The sequence below is a fragment of the Entamoeba invadens genome, assembly GCF_000330505.1.
Source record: "Entamoeba invadens IP1 unplaced genomic scaffold scaff_1105074725885, whole genome shotgun sequence".
NCBI lineage: Eukaryota > Evosea > Mastigamoebida > Endamoebidae > Entamoeba > Entamoeba invadens.
Genome location: NW_004443720.1, coordinates 198,536 through 214,929, shown reverse-complemented (window position 1 = coordinate 214,929; position 16,394 = coordinate 198,536). Strand labels below are relative to the sequence as shown.

General features: G+C 35.8%; 9 protein-coding genes across 9 annotated transcripts; 5 read left to right on the top strand and 4 right to left on the bottom strand.

Moving 5' to 3' along the window:
* Positions 1 to 821: 821 nt before the first annotated feature.
* Positions 822 to 2,093, top strand: EIN_048200 (hypothetical protein; the record flags this gene model as incomplete). The annotated part of the gene is made up of 1 exon (XM_004261210.1): positions 822 to 2,093. One exon carries the CDS (start codon positions 822 to 824, stop codon positions 2,091 to 2,093), a length of 1,272 nt encoding a protein of 423 aa, XP_004261258.1.
* Positions 2,094 to 2,527: 434 nt separating this feature from the next.
* EIN_048190 (60S ribosomal protein L30-3, putative) lies at positions 2,528 to 2,857 on the bottom strand (the record flags this gene model as incomplete). Its single annotated transcript, XM_004261209.1, has 1 exon — positions 2,528 to 2,857. The coding sequence occupies one exon, from the start codon at positions 2,855 to 2,857 to the stop codon at positions 2,528 to 2,530; it is 330 nt and encodes a 109-aa protein (XP_004261257.1).
* A 1,677-nt stretch (positions 2,858 to 4,534) lies between these two features.
* EIN_048180 (hypothetical protein) lies at positions 4,535 to 5,692 on the top strand (the record flags this gene model as incomplete). Its single annotated transcript, XM_004261208.1, has 1 exon — positions 4,535 to 5,692. The coding sequence occupies one exon, from the start codon at positions 4,535 to 4,537 to the stop codon at positions 5,690 to 5,692; it is 1,158 nt and encodes a 385-aa protein (XP_004261256.1).
* Positions 5,693 to 5,758: 66 nt separating this feature from the next.
* On the bottom strand, positions 5,759 to 6,575 carry EIN_048170 (copine, putative; the record flags this gene model as incomplete). Its single annotated transcript, XM_004261207.1, has 2 exons — positions 5,759 to 5,920; positions 5,982 to 6,575. 2 exons carry the CDS (start codon positions 6,573 to 6,575, stop codon positions 5,759 to 5,761), a joined length of 756 nt encoding a protein of 251 aa, XP_004261255.1.
* A 629-nt stretch (positions 6,576 to 7,204) lies between these two features.
* Positions 7,205 to 8,182, bottom strand: EIN_048160 (hypothetical protein; the record flags this gene model as incomplete). Its single annotated transcript, XM_004261206.1, has 1 exon — positions 7,205 to 8,182. One exon carries the CDS (start codon positions 8,180 to 8,182, stop codon positions 7,205 to 7,207), a length of 978 nt encoding a protein of 325 aa, XP_004261254.1.
* An 883-nt stretch (positions 8,183 to 9,065) lies between these two features.
* Positions 9,066 to 13,210, top strand: EIN_048150 (tuberin, putative; the record flags this gene model as incomplete). Its single annotated transcript, XM_004261205.1, has 2 exons — positions 9,066 to 9,378; positions 9,516 to 13,210. 2 exons carry the CDS (start codon positions 9,066 to 9,068, stop codon positions 13,208 to 13,210), a joined length of 4,008 nt encoding a protein of 1,335 aa, XP_004261253.1.
* Positions 13,211 to 13,347: 137 nt separating this feature from the next.
* EIN_048140 (prefoldin subunit, putative) lies at positions 13,348 to 13,851 on the top strand (the record flags this gene model as incomplete). The annotated part of the gene is made up of 2 exons (XM_004261204.1): positions 13,348 to 13,428; positions 13,486 to 13,851. 2 exons carry the CDS (start codon positions 13,348 to 13,350, stop codon positions 13,849 to 13,851), a joined length of 447 nt encoding a protein of 148 aa, XP_004261252.1.
* Positions 13,852 to 13,965: 114 nt separating this feature from the next.
* On the bottom strand, positions 13,966 to 14,600 carry EIN_048130 (hypothetical protein; the record flags this gene model as incomplete). The annotated part of the gene is made up of 2 exons (XM_004261203.1): positions 13,966 to 14,102; positions 14,204 to 14,600. 2 exons carry the CDS (start codon positions 14,598 to 14,600, stop codon positions 13,966 to 13,968), a joined length of 534 nt encoding a protein of 177 aa, XP_004261251.1.
* A 184-nt stretch (positions 14,601 to 14,784) lies between these two features.
* On the top strand, positions 14,785 to 15,960 carry EIN_048120 (vacuolar amino acid transporter, putative; the record flags this gene model as incomplete). Its single annotated transcript, XM_004261202.1, has 1 exon — positions 14,785 to 15,960. One exon carries the CDS (start codon positions 14,785 to 14,787, stop codon positions 15,958 to 15,960), a length of 1,176 nt encoding a protein of 391 aa, XP_004261250.1.
* Between the last annotated feature and the right edge of the window lie 434 nt (positions 15,961 to 16,394).

Genomic DNA, 16,394 nt, shown 5'->3' with positions numbered 1-16,394 from the left:
AACAGAATTTTTAAGTGCGTCTTTATGAGCCTTCTTTTCAATGCTCCGTCTCACTGATACGAGGTGATTTTTCGGCATTTTTTGATTACGGGAACCAGACCTAATATCTTCCCAGTTTCTTATTTACTATAATTTTAATTTGAATATAATTCTAAATAGAAAAAATAAATCTATTTTTAGAGGTGGTGGTCAATGTTGTTCTAATAATTAAATAAATTTTTTTATTTTTTCTCAAAAAATTTTAAATATCAATAAAAAAATGTTTTATACAAATAATAATAAGATAATTTTTAATTAAATAAAATAAATTATATAAATTTTGAGAAAAACACTCAATTTAGTCATGTTGTTATAATTATTTTTTAATACATGTATCGAATTGTAAACAATGTTATGCCAGTCTCTAAAGTTGTTTTTTTAATCAATTTATACATAAATAATTATCTAAAAACCCAGGAAATATGTAAAATACAAATTTTTAGGAAAAAAACTTAAAATTTTATTTTTTTTGAAAGAATTTTGTTATTTTTCAATTACCATTGATTAATAATAATAATCCGAGGACGAAATGATCCAACTAGCTCTAATTAATTTGTATTATACAATAGTACAGTATTCCAACATTTCTTAAAATTTTAAATTTTTCTTCAGGTGTTGTGAAAAAACACAACACCCGAAATGGTAATAAAAAAAACTCTTTGATAAATGTTCTAATTTAATACATTTACTGATTTATTTATAAATTGTAAAATGGACGTTTTTCTTCATAACATAAAAGAAAAAAACTGATATTAAGTTATTACAAAAGAAAATATATCATGATGTTTGGTAATGTGTGTCTCAGTCCATTTACAAATGGAATCACGATGGTCTCATGTTTTCTTTTTGGTGTATGTTATATAGGGTTATACAACTCCTTGATTCATGCGGATGTTGGGTTCATGGTAGGTATCTTTGAGTTGATTGATGGGATAGGTGGCGTGACTTTTGCGATAGTTTTTGTGGTCTTATCATTCACTCCGAACTTTCCATTTTATTACCGGACTTTAGGGTTAGTCAACCAAGTCCTTAATTTGGTGTTGTCCGCTTTATATGTCATTTTGTCGTGTTGTCTTCGACTCAATTCCGATGAGAAATATAATGAAAGTTATGGTTTATACTTATTGCCCGTAGCTATCATTAATTGTATCCTTCCTGCTACAAATTTTGTGGTCTTCTTCAACTTAAGTTATTCTCTCTCTGCTTTACATACAACGTGTTATATAACTGGAATGGCTTTTAGTGGGGTGATATCCTCATTCTTGTCGTTACTCATTTCACAATTGGTAACTAAAGACAGTAGCACTGGTTCTATAGAAAACGACTTATCATTTCTTACTCCTCTTATTATATTAGTGATAAGCGCAGTCACTTTAGTCTTAACAATCATCAACTTTTACGGATTTCATGACGTCGCCAATTTCTTGGTGTCACAAAAGATCGTACACACAACAGACTACCTCATTTTGAATGACAACGAGAAGCCCACCAATTATCCTGTTCTCAGAATGTTTTGGGGAATTCTGACAGAGATGAAGTTCTCTCTCTTGTCACTCACATTCATCTTTTTCACGACTCTCTCGTTATACCCCCACTTCTTAAATGCAGTCGAACACCTCTATTTGAAACTTCAAAGTAGCGAAAATGAGGAATATTTCATGTTAATTAGTATCTGCTCTTTACTCTTTGCTATTGGAGACACCCTCGGCAGGTTGCTTGAGATCTTTCAAAAGATTCCAACACAGAAATTCGTCTTTTTCTGTTCTATTGGGTATTTGTTAATCAGTTACTTTGTGACTCTCCCAATGTATTTCATCGTAAATACATTAAATACAGACGTTGCGGTGTATGTCGAGTACGCAACATTTGTTGTCGCATTTGTGTTAGGTGCCATTCAAGGATTTTTAATGGCGTGTTCCATTGAACACTCTTCGAGTAATGTCGAACCGCGGCTCTCCGTCGCATTAGTTTGCCTTGCGATATACATTGGAGTCTTTTCAGGGGTTATCGTGCAAATATCTCTGGGCTATATAGACACCAATCTCATCGCATGATTTGAAGATATCTTTAATATCTTTACTCATCAAGACAAATTCTATACTAATAGTTTTTTAATTTAATTTGTTATTTTCGAGTTTTTTTGTTATTCAATAGCAAATTGGTGTTTTACCCATTCAATTATTGTTTTTATATAGTTTTAATATAGTTTTGAGGGTTCTTTAGGTTTTTTCGTTATTATCGATTTGAAGGTAGTAACTCTCCCGCACAAACAGTTTGATTTTGGTGTGTTTTAAATATAAAAATGACAAGGAAATGCATTGAAAAAAGTGTGTGGAGTGACTTGTACTTTGAATCATAACACGATTGAAATTGAATTTGCAAGAAATGAAAGGAAAAATGGTGAAGCGCTATTCCACCACCTCACCGCTAGTGGTTTCGAAGCGAAACAGTAAATAAAACAAAGACTCAATAACCAGTATGAAACGCCTTATTCTGCAGCTTTGATAATATCAGAATCCCCAGCATCAACAATGGAGAGGACAGAAACACCGAAGTAACGTCCGCAAGCAGTTCCTAAGTCGACGTTTGTTCCAGCATAATGCACAACATTCACCTTAGCAAGAACAGCATAGTATTCAACTCTGGCTCTTTCCAAAGATGGGCAGTTCGATGAGATGATGACCAACTTGCTCTTCCCTTCACGAATGGACTTCAAAGTGCTCTTTGTCCCAAGAACATACTTCCCACTCTTCGTTACAAGGGCTAATTTGGAGTTGACTCCCTCTTGCGTCTTCTTGGCTTGTTTGACGGACGACATGAAACTGGCATTCCAGTTCTCTTCTCAGTTCGTCTTATTCATCGTTTATTATCAAAGGGTTATTTAATGGTTTCTTGATAGTTTAATCTTTATTAAGTTACACTCCATTTATAGAATCAGTTATATAATGATTATTTTTAATTATAAATAAAACTACTATTCAAATTAATCATACTTAGTAATATAGTTATTATAATTATTATATAATAATAAAAAAAAGTCTTTTTTACTGCTATTTATTCTTTCTATTAGTTTTTAATAATATCATTATGATAAAAAGTATTATTCAAAATATCACTGTAACAAAAAAAGTCTGCACGAGGCATATTCATTTTTTATAGTTAACAGTACCATACATTATATATATTATATTAATATCATATGAATATATAAAATAATGTTAAACAGTAAAAAAGAAACTAGCGATTTTTTATCCCTTCTTGTAAATCTAAAAGGTGTTATAGTCGGGGGATAAATAACATTAAAAAGGGACAAAGGTAGTTAATTTTGATAAATATAATTTTGAAACTATAATTTTTAAAAAATCTATTTAAAGGTCAAAATAAACATAAAATTAAAACAATAATATAAATTATCGTTTTTTATTTTAAATGATTATAAATTGAATAATTATGAATTTCTATTTCAAAAATAAACAAAAACACCTCAATTTGTTCACTTAAAAAACGTGGAAGTCTAAAACGCAGCACTTTTTATGGTTTGTCTGAAACTTGTTTTGTTAAAGGATTTTCCTTTGTTTTTCCCTTTGTTTCGTTTCTTTTCTGCTCTTCTTCAACTCCAATTGTTTTGGTGTTAAAATGGTCTTTCTCTTTTCCTTTCTCAATGGGAATGGTTTAACAACGAAAGATTGAAAGATTGAAATAACAAATGATGATTTTTCAGTGATTCCGTGACACTTTAAAGGATTGACACTGTTGTTAATTCATTAAACTCTGGCATTTTAACCATATACATCATGAATATATATTGAAATACAGTTTTTAAACTGGTTTCTAGTATTTGAATTGCTTTTTTATGTTGATTGCCTGTGGTTGTTTCATCAAGGGTTCCTTTCTCTTCTTCTTCCATTGTTTTCAAAGATTGAATAATATCAAAAATAGAAAGTTATGGTTTTTTTTATTATTTTCAAAGTAGTTAATTGAAAAAACCCTTCTAATACTTTTATAGTTAAAAAAATTATATTTTATAGTTTTTTACTCAAATTAACTACTTCTGTCCCAAATTAACCCCCTTTATCACCCGACTATAATCTAATTATTAAATATATTATACAATAATCAAATTGTATAATTTAATTATAATTAAATATATTTATATAGTAGAATATGTTATTATAATTAGATGAACGATAAAACAACTTATGACTTATTTAACAGCCTTTGTTTTATTTTTGCGAACTGAATTTAGTTTAAATATAATTTTAAGAACTATACAAATATAAGTTTATTAATAGATAAGTAAAAATAAAAAAAATCAAAGTTAAGTTCAAACACATACACATGTGCTATAATTTATAATAAAAAATATTAAATACAATAGTTGTTTTTTTCTCTTTTCAATTTTTATTTTTCCAAACATTGGCCAAAAAAAAGTGAATTGAGGAAAATATAGGGTTCCAGAAAGAAAAGGAACAATTTGGGAAGGACTAGAAATTGTATGAACAACCAAACGCCTTTGGACCACGCGCTTTTACAATTTGACGTCCGAAGTCCACAAAATGCGTTGGTTGGTCGCGAGAACGAAATGATAGAGTTGGAATCAACAATCGAATGTTTCACACATAACAATCAATTTGGTCTTGTCTTGATACATGGATTCAATGGGATTGGGAAGACGACAGTAGTTCGACAAGTTATCAACTCCACAAATATAAGGAACACTAATAAAGTAATTTACATTAATGTTGCAGTACAGGCCACTAGCAAGATGCTATGTAGTGCTTTAGCTACTGAGCTCTATGGAGAAACAGACAGACAGTCATCTTTGAAAGAGGTTTTGACTTATTTGAATGACACAACACAGATGAATAAAATTATAGTATTTGATGAGGTAGATAGACTCAAGAAGAGATCGACAGAGATCTACAATTGGCTCAAGAATTCGTTGTTCAGTTACTTCAAAGCACCAAATTGTGTTGTCATTGGCATTTCTAATGATACAGAAGACTATGCAAGGTTAGCTGGTGAATTAACGCAGTCACCGCATGCCACTGAATTCTGTTATACAAGGAATAGTATCGAAGAATTGGCGATGGTTATACGAGAGAGGGCATCCAGTGCATTTGACGAAAAGGCGATACTACACATCGCAAAGGAACTTGTGAATAGAGAAGGGGACATTCGTTCCATTTTTTCGTTGTGCCCCACAGCAATACAATTAGCAAAGAACGAGAAAAGCCAGACAGTTAAACTCATTCATGCAATCAAAGCAGTGTCCATCTGTAATGGCGACAATGATATGAAAGAGTTCTTTTTCTCGATGTCTTCTTATGAAAAAGCCTTGTGCTGTGCTATGTTCTTCTGCAAAAAGAGCGGAGGCGTCATATCAGTCGGAGAGCTCTTTCAGAAATTCAAAATGCTATGCGCGCGGATTGGACTGAAACCTTTGCCTTCAATGCTCAAACAATTCAGAGAGAGTCTTTGTATTTTCGACTCTCGTGGCGTCATCGACGATGGCAGAGATTCCTGTCACGAAGACATTGTGAAAATCACACCAATGTTCGATCGAAAGGTGCTTGTTTCTGCCTTGGAAAAAGACACAAAAGTCCGCAAAGCTCTCGTCGAGCTTCGCAAAGCAGTCGGCGTCGAAGCTTAATTTGTTTTATTAGTGTTCGTATTCCGTTTGTATCATGAAAAAGCATTTTGTAAGTGAAAATGAAAATCAATTTAAATACCCCAACTTCTTGCACAACAAATACTGCGTTGGGACTTCGTTCATCGCGGCGGTGGCAAATGCAATGTCTGGGTTTTCTACACGTGGACCACAAACAACTTTGTTGAAGTTGACGAAATTAAAATTGTCAAATTTGCTTCCACCGAGTTTCTTGTTGTGAGTATTCAAAGTCCAAAATTGAACATGTAAAAAGTAGCGTGTGATAACAAACATCATCGAAGTCTTCCATCTTATCAAAAGGACCATCTCCCACACCGATTGTCACAATAGACAACGGGTAATTTGATGCGTTTTCTATGGCCGTTTTTGTTGCTCTTTCGGCGTCGACCTGCCCATCGGCGATGATGAGGAGGATGTGATATTGTTTCGTTTGTTGAACAATTTGAACCGCTTTGTTGATGAGTGGCGCAAAGTTGGTTGGTCCACTCATCCTGACGTTTGGTGTGATTTCGTTGTATCGCTGCAGGACCTCCTGAAACCCGTTACATGGTTGGTCGTTCACTTTGAACGAGAACACAGACTTATCTGTGGTGTTGACATCTCCAAATCCGTAAACAGGAATCAAATTATCATCGTCGAATGGTTCCATTGTTCTTCCGATGATGTCAATGACCCTTTGATATGGGTTCATTCCGTTCTCAAATATAGAGTGCAGGCAGTACCCCTTGAAACTGTTCTTCCCGGTCCACGTGTTACTTTTTGTGAAGTCCACGCCGATTATGAGGTTCGAAGACTCCAGACCAGCGGCGCGGAGCCCGTCTTGGAGTTCTTCCATTGAGTGATAATTGTCCTTGACAATCGCCATTTTTGAGTTTGGGTTCCTTGAAAAGGACTGTTTTGATGACTCTGGTTTGCTTTCTGAAAATCCCATGTTTGTTTTATGAGTCTTTTTTTGTTCTTTTTTTGCTCTCTTCTCAACTTTGTTTCCGACATTCAAAATCTTGATTTTTGTTTCGAAGTGGTAAAATGTTTTAATTTTACTCTTTTTTTATTAAAAAGTTCGGGATAATAGAACATAACTGTTGTCTTTTTTATTTTACTATTATTTATAATTTATTTAATTAAAAATAAACTATATTTCCATGAGGAATGTTATCAAACATCATCTTATTTGGGAAACAGTTCATTTTATTGTTATAAATAAACCATTTCAAACCATATTCAATTTTTAAAATGTTTTTAAAACTGTTTTAAAATCCTGAAATACTAATCTTCCCGTCTTCATGTGACGGGTCTTTTTTTACAATAACATATTAAAAAACAAAATTTTTGATAAAAGTCAGCGTAATTGATTTATATGGTTACAAATTATTAAATTATTAAATAATTCAAATAGTTAAAAATGTGATACACATACTAATCAATTACGCTGACAAGTCCCAACCAATAGTGCACGCCAAAACAATCAAATATGGGCCACATCACACCATCCTGTCAATTCATTTTGTTCGCCAAGATATCAATGGCACTTCCCATATCGCCATTAGTCTGGGTTAAAGCTCTCAAGTTTTCCTCTTCATTCAAGAACCCCATTTCTTTGAGGCATTGATTTTGGTAACTGAATCGTTGCTGGAGTTGCACTGTCTGAGGTTGTAAAGGGGTTTCTGTTGTATTAGCAATCAAGGGTTGTTGTTGTCGTGGCAACAAATTGTTTTGTTGATTGTTTGCGAAGTTGTTTCCAAACATGAAGTCCATCCCAAACATGTTGTTAAAGTCATTATTTGTTTTTTCCTCGAAAATGTTGATTGGTTTTTGGAGGGGTTTGTCCATCATGAACATTTCATTAGTCGCGTCGGGGTTGAATTTAACATTAGATTTTGTCATACTTTCCAACGGATCCATTCCGTTCATAATAGTTAAGAGTTGGTTATGTCCTCCTGGTATATTCTCCATTTGAGAAATGACGTTATCAGTGTTTCTCAGTGTTTGTGTCATTAAATCTGGGTTTGAAATGGTTTTCATGATGTTTTTAAGTTCCTTTGGGTTATTAATGACCTCCTCGACTTCCGGGTGTTCTTTTAAGTATTCCTTATATGGTCCAGATTCAAAGAGTGCTCGAATGAATGTTGGGTCATAGTCGGGTTGATCATCGCACTCGTTCAACACTTCTTGAAGAATACTCATCTTCTCTTTCTTCTCCGTCGTAACAGCTTGTGGGGGCGGTGTAGACTTCTCCTTCTTCTTTACTACAAAGATGATCTTACTGCCCTCTTGATACCTGATCGTCGAAAAGACTGAAGAGTCCTCCAACTTATACCCACGATAGATCAGTGTGATATCAGTCGCAGATGATTGGAGACGTTCCGCTAAGAGGCGGTGGATCTCTAAGATTGTTATTTTTTGGAGAACACACTCCTCGAGATCAAGCTGTTCAGTGACGGTACTTGTGACATTCGAAAATAACAATTTCATCTGCTCTTTTCAAGTTTTTTGGTTTTGAAGTTCCCATTTTTTTCGCCTATCAAATCTGGTCTTTTCTGTTTTTTTTCTCTTAACTTCTTATTGCCCGTTTTTTTAAGTCTTTTTATTGCAATCACCATTTACTTCATCATAAATGCCTTTTCACTCATTTTTTTAGACTGGTGTTGTTTAGTTTTTTACTATAATTTTAATTATATTTGTCCAGAATTTGTAAATTCGTGCTTGATTTTTCGTTTCCTTAAAACCCCGTTTTTTTACTGAGATTTGTAGCTGTTATTTGTTGATAAATTTTATGTATTTTAATTTGATTAATAGTTTTATCTTTTTGTGTCTGTTTTGGTTCTTTTTGTTATTTTTTACTTGTTCTATTTATATTATTATAATAAAACCAAACAAACATAATTAAATATTATAATTTAACTATACAAACAAACAATTTATTTTGAGGGGAAGTAAAACGAAAAGAGTGTTCCAAAAGTGGTGATAATAATTTAGATAAGACAAAAAAATAATTCAATTACCACCCTAAAAATGTTATTAAAATGTTTTATCAAATAAAAAAATATATATAATTATTTTTTTGAATGTTGAAAAAATTTATTTTAGAAAAGAACAATTAATAATAAATGAATGATATTATAATTATTTGTATATGCTATTTTCATATTAATAGATTTTTATAATACTAATATAGTAAAAGTATACTAGAAATGTTTTGAAGATATAATAAGAACACATTTCTTAATTTGTAAACTTAACGATACTTTGTTTTAAAATAGTTGCTCATAAAAATGATTAGATTATTGTAGATAATTTAAACAAATAATTCCAAAGTCTAGAACTGATTTTAACTGAAAAAGTGTTTTCAGATTACATGACAGAGTTAGACAAAAAGATACGCAAGAAGCAAGCCCAGATATTCGACCAAAAAGAAAACGCTGTTTCACAAGTGAAAGCTTGCATTTCACTCAGCGAGCTTCAGTCTCCAGAAGACTACGCTTCTTTTTTGAAAGCAAATAAGCAAGGAATCAGTGGGTTTATAATCGAAGTCACACAATACTACTTAAACCACGTGAAAAAGGGTCGAGTCAATGTGCCAGTTAAAGAGGCACTTAACTTGATAAAACTTATAAAAACAGTCACACCACTTTATGAATTTAATGAACTCTCCGTCTTTGATTTATATCGTTTGTTTGCATTTTTGTCAACTTTTGTGCCCATTTTTCTTTCAAAGATAATAATTGTATTTTTAGAATATTACCGATATATTCTGTTGATTCGGTGTTTTTCTTTTCGTTCAAAATCCACACCAAGTGACATGCAGAAAAGTTTTTGATCAACTTCTTGAAGATAGAAAGTCACCCAGAAATACGAGAGGCCTCTTGTAATTTGCTTATCGACTTGGCTTTGTTCTATGGCGAGCAAGACGAAATCACATTCCAATTCATCAACACTGTTAATTTGGGGGCGTTGTATATAAAAGCGGATTTCCCCGTGAATAAACTGTCGTATGCAGAATACGCATACGTCCCACCAGAAGAAGATACCATCGATCAACCAGCTGTGACCACAAAACTCATTTCAAATTTGATAAAAACGATCAAAACACCACCAAACATCGACCATGTTTTCCACCTAGTCGAGGTGTTACTCTCTTATGTTTTCCCGGTATTCGCTGACAACGCACATTACGTGTATAAACAACAGCACCCCACGTGCGGCGTTAAGGGAGCGGTTACTCCAAAGAATGTCGACCAACTTGTCTTGGACTTTTATAAAGAATTGGTCACATCTCCGTCTTACGAAAAGCTTCGGAACCGACCAGCCCATATTTTGTTCATCAAACATTTCTATCTCAACGTTCTCCAACTTCCCCCAGACGAAACTACAAAGGGAATCATCACTTCGACTATTTCATATTTCTTTGATATTGCAATACAACACCCATTCAAATCGCCAAAGTTGGATGAACTTATCGGGCTTAAGAATTTCTTGATTGAAGACATCGCCATTTTCTTCGACGCTCCATGCGCTTGTGGCAAAATCAATGAAGTGAAAGAGTTGGTCGAGATTATTAAACTTGAATTTATCAAACTCTCAAATATCGAACTGACTGAAGAGCTTAAGACTGTGTGTATTACTGTTGTTTTGAAATCCATCGATTTGTTGGTCAAAAACAACTTCCCCCAATCAACAAGTTCATTCGTGGATTTGATTTTGGTTCTTTTTGTCAAATGGGAAAGGTCTCCCGACGACTGGATCATGCTCCGAGAGAGAATGACTCCTTACTTCAGTAACACGAATGTGACTGACCAAATAAAGCTCAAGCTGAACCACTGCACGCGACTTGTTTTGAAGGACTTTTATTCCCCTTTGCTCTTGGAAAACACCGACGAAATTACAGTTGGTACAAAGAAAGTTGAGCGGTCCACCCACCTCGAAGTTCCAACAGCAATTTTCGTTGCTCCAAGTTTGGACGACAAATTTTCAAACTTCTTTCCACATCTTGCTGGGGAAGATGCGCTGCAGTTGTGGTATTACTTCTATTCTCTATTCCAAGATGTCAATACTCATCCCGATGATCAATGTTTTGAATGTGGGATAAAGATCCTCTACGAATTCTTCCTTATTTTCGTGAATGCTGAAACAAAAGTCGACAGCTTTGGCACAGAGATCAACCCCACTCGTCCAAAGTTGGTTGATGTTTTCGGAAATATATTCTTTGGTGCTTTGAAGCGTAAGACGCAGACCCCAATCGCCATGGAATTGTGTTACCGAGCCATCTGCAAACTAGTGAATCGTCCATACGTTCGCTTCACAGACGATCTCTATGATTTGTTTTACGACACTGTCTTGAGTGGTCTTAATTCGTATGGTTTAATCCTCCTTGAGGAGTTGTATGATATATTTCCGAATCAAGTTCCCGGCTGGCCTGCGCTTATCTATCCTTTCGTTCGGCAACTTCTCAATCTGAAACTCGTGAAAAATCAGAAAAGTGAGAATCCAAACCGAGACATTCAAATAGTTTCTTTACTAAACAGTATGGTTCCTCTCCAAGAAGATTACCCGAAAGTGTTTGTCATGTTGTCACAATCTGAGAAACTCAACTCGTCATTCACTCAATCTCTCACAGAGTGCTATCGTAATTTAATGGCAAACTTATCTGGCATTTCAGTCAACATTGCGTTGATCTATGGACTGGCCACCCATGCAATCTATGCGAGGCGTGCCGATCCCAAGAACGTCTTATCGCCGATCGTTAAAGTGATTTCAAAGTTTATTCGTGAACCGAACGAGGAGTTATATAGACCCGCTGCTGAAGTTATCGGAGAGTTAGTCTCGTTCTCTCAGTACTTCACTGTAGAAGATGTCAGAGCAATATTTGAAGAGCTTTTAAATGTCATCAATGATAAGGCGACAAAATCAGAGGCAATTGCCTGTGCGTTCACATCAATGATAGACTGGGCCTTTGCGCCGTCGTGTATCTTCTCGAAGGCACTCACTGCGGATCTCACTGTGAGGGTACTCAACGCGATATCGTATGCTATGGCATTGCCAAAAAGTCAACAACCGACAGACCCCAATGTCAAATATCGGGCGTCTGCTCCCGAGTGCGCAGAAGTGTTTTTACAAACGATTTTAAATGCCTTTGGATATGTGCCGAACGACAAAGGCAGCGACAAATTCTTCTCGACGCACATGGAAGAAGGGGAAATCACGTGGTGGGCGTTTGGGAATACGTTGCTCTCTATTGAAAAGGGGACGGACGGAGATTTTTGTAATTTGACCGTGCGGAATGCGGTGGGGAAAACGTTGTGGGGGGTACGAGCAAATTATTTGTTGGAGGAACTTGGTATTGTAAAGGAGAAACCAAAAGGCGTACTTCGCGTGAAAGACATATCGAAGAGAGTTGAAATGAAATATCCCGATGTGGTGGTCCAAGAGAAAAAGAAGAACGAACTGAAGAGTCTTATGGATGATTTGGAAAAGGAAGACGCGGAGATGCTAGACTGGGGAATGCCCAATGGCGTGAATAGAACTGATTTCCAGAATGACTTGAAACACGTCAAAGAAGCAATGGACAATGTCGAGATGCAAGCAAAGAAGTTGGGTGTGGTTTCTGCTCTTACAAGTCGCTATCTTATCGAGGACAACAGTGAAGAAATTGATCCATCGAAATTCCTCATCCATGCACTGCTGTGTCAGACACAATTTATTGACCCGATGCCATTAACAAAGACTCTTCTTGTGCCAATTAATCCCAACGAGAAATTCAAAATACTGTTGGGTAACTTGGACAAGAGTTGTGTGAGACCGTTCCACAAGGTCGGGTTGATTTATGTGAAAAAGGGACAAAGTGACCAGTTTGATATATTGATGAATGAGACGGGTTCGAAGGAATATGTTGAGTTTTGTAATGGAATGGGATGGACGCTTGACATCAAATCACATAACGGATTTTTGGGGGGACTTGATAAAGGATATTTGTCAACGGGTGAGATCATTCGGTACTATGCCGATTCGACAAAGGAAGTAATCTTCCATGATGTTGTATTAATTCCAACACAAAAGGATGATTCACAGCAACTGACAAAGAAGAGACACGTTGGAAATGATTATGTTCACATCGTTTGGAATGAATCTGGAGAGTATTCACCACACACAATTACGAGCCAGTTCAACGCTGCACATATTGTAATCACACCACTCGGCAACGGACTCCACAAAATCAGAATTTGGAGAAAACAAAACGTTCGACAATTTGGGCCGTTGATGGACGGAATGATTGTCGGCAAAGAGTTGCTCCCAGCACTTGTAAGAGAAACTGCCGTCAATGCCAACTACTGCTGTTCACTCAACATTTCGTCCGACGACTACTTGAAACCGTACTTGAGAAGAACAACACTCATCAAGGAGATAGTGGAAAAGAACGACTGCTTCCCAGTGCCGACGTTCTTTAACACACTGAGCGTTGTAACAAACCCACAGTCACTTACCAACTTTGCCATCAAAAAATAAGTCATTAATTATAAAAAAGTTATAATTCATTCCGTGTTCACTCTCTTTTGCTCACATAAGTTACCTCTCCCATTTTTTATTATATTTAATTACTGTTTATAGAATTATACGAAACTCGAAATAACACTTTCTACGTGATGGAGTGCATTGCCGATACAATCAACCTTCAACGACTTGACAAATACCAACTTGCCGAACTTAACCAGAAACTTGTTGGTGTTTGTTTCTCGTCTTATTCATAATATTTTATTTACTTACAAATGACTCACACAAAGGAATTGGAATGGATCAACTCCAACGTAAAGCGGGTTGCCGACGAGATACGCGACTTAAACGAAAACGTTGATGTTGTGAACAAACTCCAAGACGGCAAAACACAGACGAAAAACGTTGTTGTACCGTTAACACCGTTGATGTGTGTCAAAGGCGATTTAACATGTGAAGGGAGGGTCATCATTCACATCGGCGACGTCTTTTACATCTCCAAAACCTTCTCAAAAGCCATCGATTACTACAAGAGACGCCTTCATGAAAAAGACTTGGAGAAAAGAGCCTACGACATTTTACTTCGCGACAGACAGACGGTCCTGTCAAGAATGGAAAATATCGTCAAGCTGATGGTACAAAAGCAAAACGAGTGATCAAGTTACTATAAGTTCTGGTTCATTTACTATAACTTTTGCTATAATTGGACGCCCTGAATTCTATATATAAAGGCACTTCAATAATAAATAAACTATAATATAATAGTATACTCAATCATACGAACAAGGCTTCGGACTTGGACTTTTACTCTCGTTCTCGACATCCACCACCCTTTTTCTGATCATCGTCGACGACTTTAGAGAGTATTCCAGTACGAGACAAGACGATCTCTTGAAGATGGTTCTTCCTTTAGGATGAATGTATAGTTAATATATGATACAATTATAGTATGTATTAGTACATTGAAACACTGTATTAAAATTATAGTTATTGTAATTAATAACAAACCGCCCATGTCACGAATTACCTTTTGGAACTTAGTCAAGTCGCCCGGTTGGTTTACCCCCATTAAAAAGAGATGAGGGTTGTACTGCAAAACCGGTCGATACCATTTTTGGGGATCTTCGTCACCAAGAACGACATTTTCGACGCCTTTAAGAGCACCAACAACAACGAGCCGCATGTCTTCATCTAAGACAGTCTCTCGCATCTTATTCTGTTTCACGACAGAGTCTCTCGCGATAATCACTGTGACTCGTCCATACTGCGCAGCTTCGTTGATGTAATTGATGTGACCCGGATGGATCAAATCGAACGTCCCCGCAATCATAACATCAAAGGGCCCATCTCCAAAAGCCTTTTTGAGGTCACTGGTGATTTCTGTGCGTCGAATGTCGTTCTCCATGTCGAGATGTCTTCAATTCCAGTTATAGTTCTTTTTTAGTTTAATTCTAGTTTTGTATACTTCAGTGTTTTGTTGCCATCGGATTCCAAAGAAGAACTGCCCCCATTGCCAAGGAAGCCTTCTAGTAAAATGAATAATAAAGAAACTATAAAATATAGTATTTGAGATGGTACTAATAAAAGAGATGAAGTCGTCGTTTCCGAAGGGGGAGTCTGGGATTTTAGCGACTATATTCAACTTAGCGAACACGATTATAGGGAACGGGACGTTGGCAGTTCCGTTTGCGATGTTATATTCCGGATGGGGAGGAGGGTTACTGTTAATGTCATGTGCGTGGGTGTTGTCTGTAGTCACGATCTACTTTCTAACGCTTTCCTGTGAACTCACAGGGAAGTCGACATATAAAGATATCTCACAGAGAGTAGGTGGTGAAGTTCTCTCGACCTTAGTTCAAGTCTCAGCGATGTTATATACGACTGGGACGTGTATTGGATATATCATCTTCTTAGGCGGGTTTTTGCCGTATATAATAGGGAATAACTCTTTCTTTGCTGATCGTTCATTTGAGATCACATTAATATGTATTCTACTGATATATCCTTTAAGCTTTTCAAGGACTTTAGACGCGTTGAAATGGTTTTCTATCGGCGCTGTGATATGTGTGGCATATACTGCTGTAGTTATAGTTGTTGAAAGCTATACCACATACTTTGCGCCAGATATTAAAGTCTTTTCTATCACGTGGAACACATTCAGAGGGTTTCCGATATACACCGGCGCGTTCTGTTGCCATTATAACGTCTTCCGATTTTACGTGGAACTCAAAAATCGATCGGTGAAAAAACTGACGTGTATCTCTCTAGTATCCACCTCCATCGCTTATATCGCATATGCACTTGTTGGAGTGTTTGGATACAAGTCGATGGGTAAAGATGTCGTTGGCAACGTACTGATCAGTTACCCGCGAAGTGATAAGTACATCTTAGTCGCTTGCATATCCTTCTGTTTCATCATGGCTGCAAGTTTCCCATTGGTCCACTTTGCTCAGAGGAGTTTATTAGACACAATGTTGTTTGACAGATGGCGGGAGAGTACGACAAGGCGGATCTCTGAAAGTTTGATCTTTGTATCTCTCGTAATCCTTGTCGCAGTAGTTGTGAAGGATATTGAAATAGTCTTAGCATACAATGGCGCGATATTTGGAGTGATCATTGTATATGTCTTCCCAGCATATTTCGTGTTTAAGTTAACTACAGGTTGGAGAAAGATATTAGCTTTGATCACTGGGATATTGGGGATTATTCTTGGCATAGTCGGAGTCGTTTTGACCACCTTAGATCTTTGTGGTGTGTTTAAATAAGGTGTTTTTCATTCATCGTATGATTTTCTATATTTAAACTAGTCTTTCTAGTACATGAAAAGTCTAATACAATTACTAATAAAAAACTTAAGAAGATACAAACTTGGAGTTTAGACTTTTTGTTTCATTTTGCTCAGGAGAACAGTTCGGCATATTTTACTTTTCTATACCAAAACCAGTTAAAATTGATAATATATTTAATAACAATAACCATAAATACCAAAAAAGATGGCTAATAAAATGGCTTGATTTTAATAGTTTTGAATAACAAAAAAAGTCAAAGAACATAGTAAAGATATGCTCCCAACACTCCCGAAGGATATTATACTGAACAAAGATATGGAACCAAAGTCCGTCCTGTTTGTGAACAAAATAGTGAATTACTTGAGCGACCCGGACCAACAAGAATTTGGGTTGTCATTCATTTTAAATAA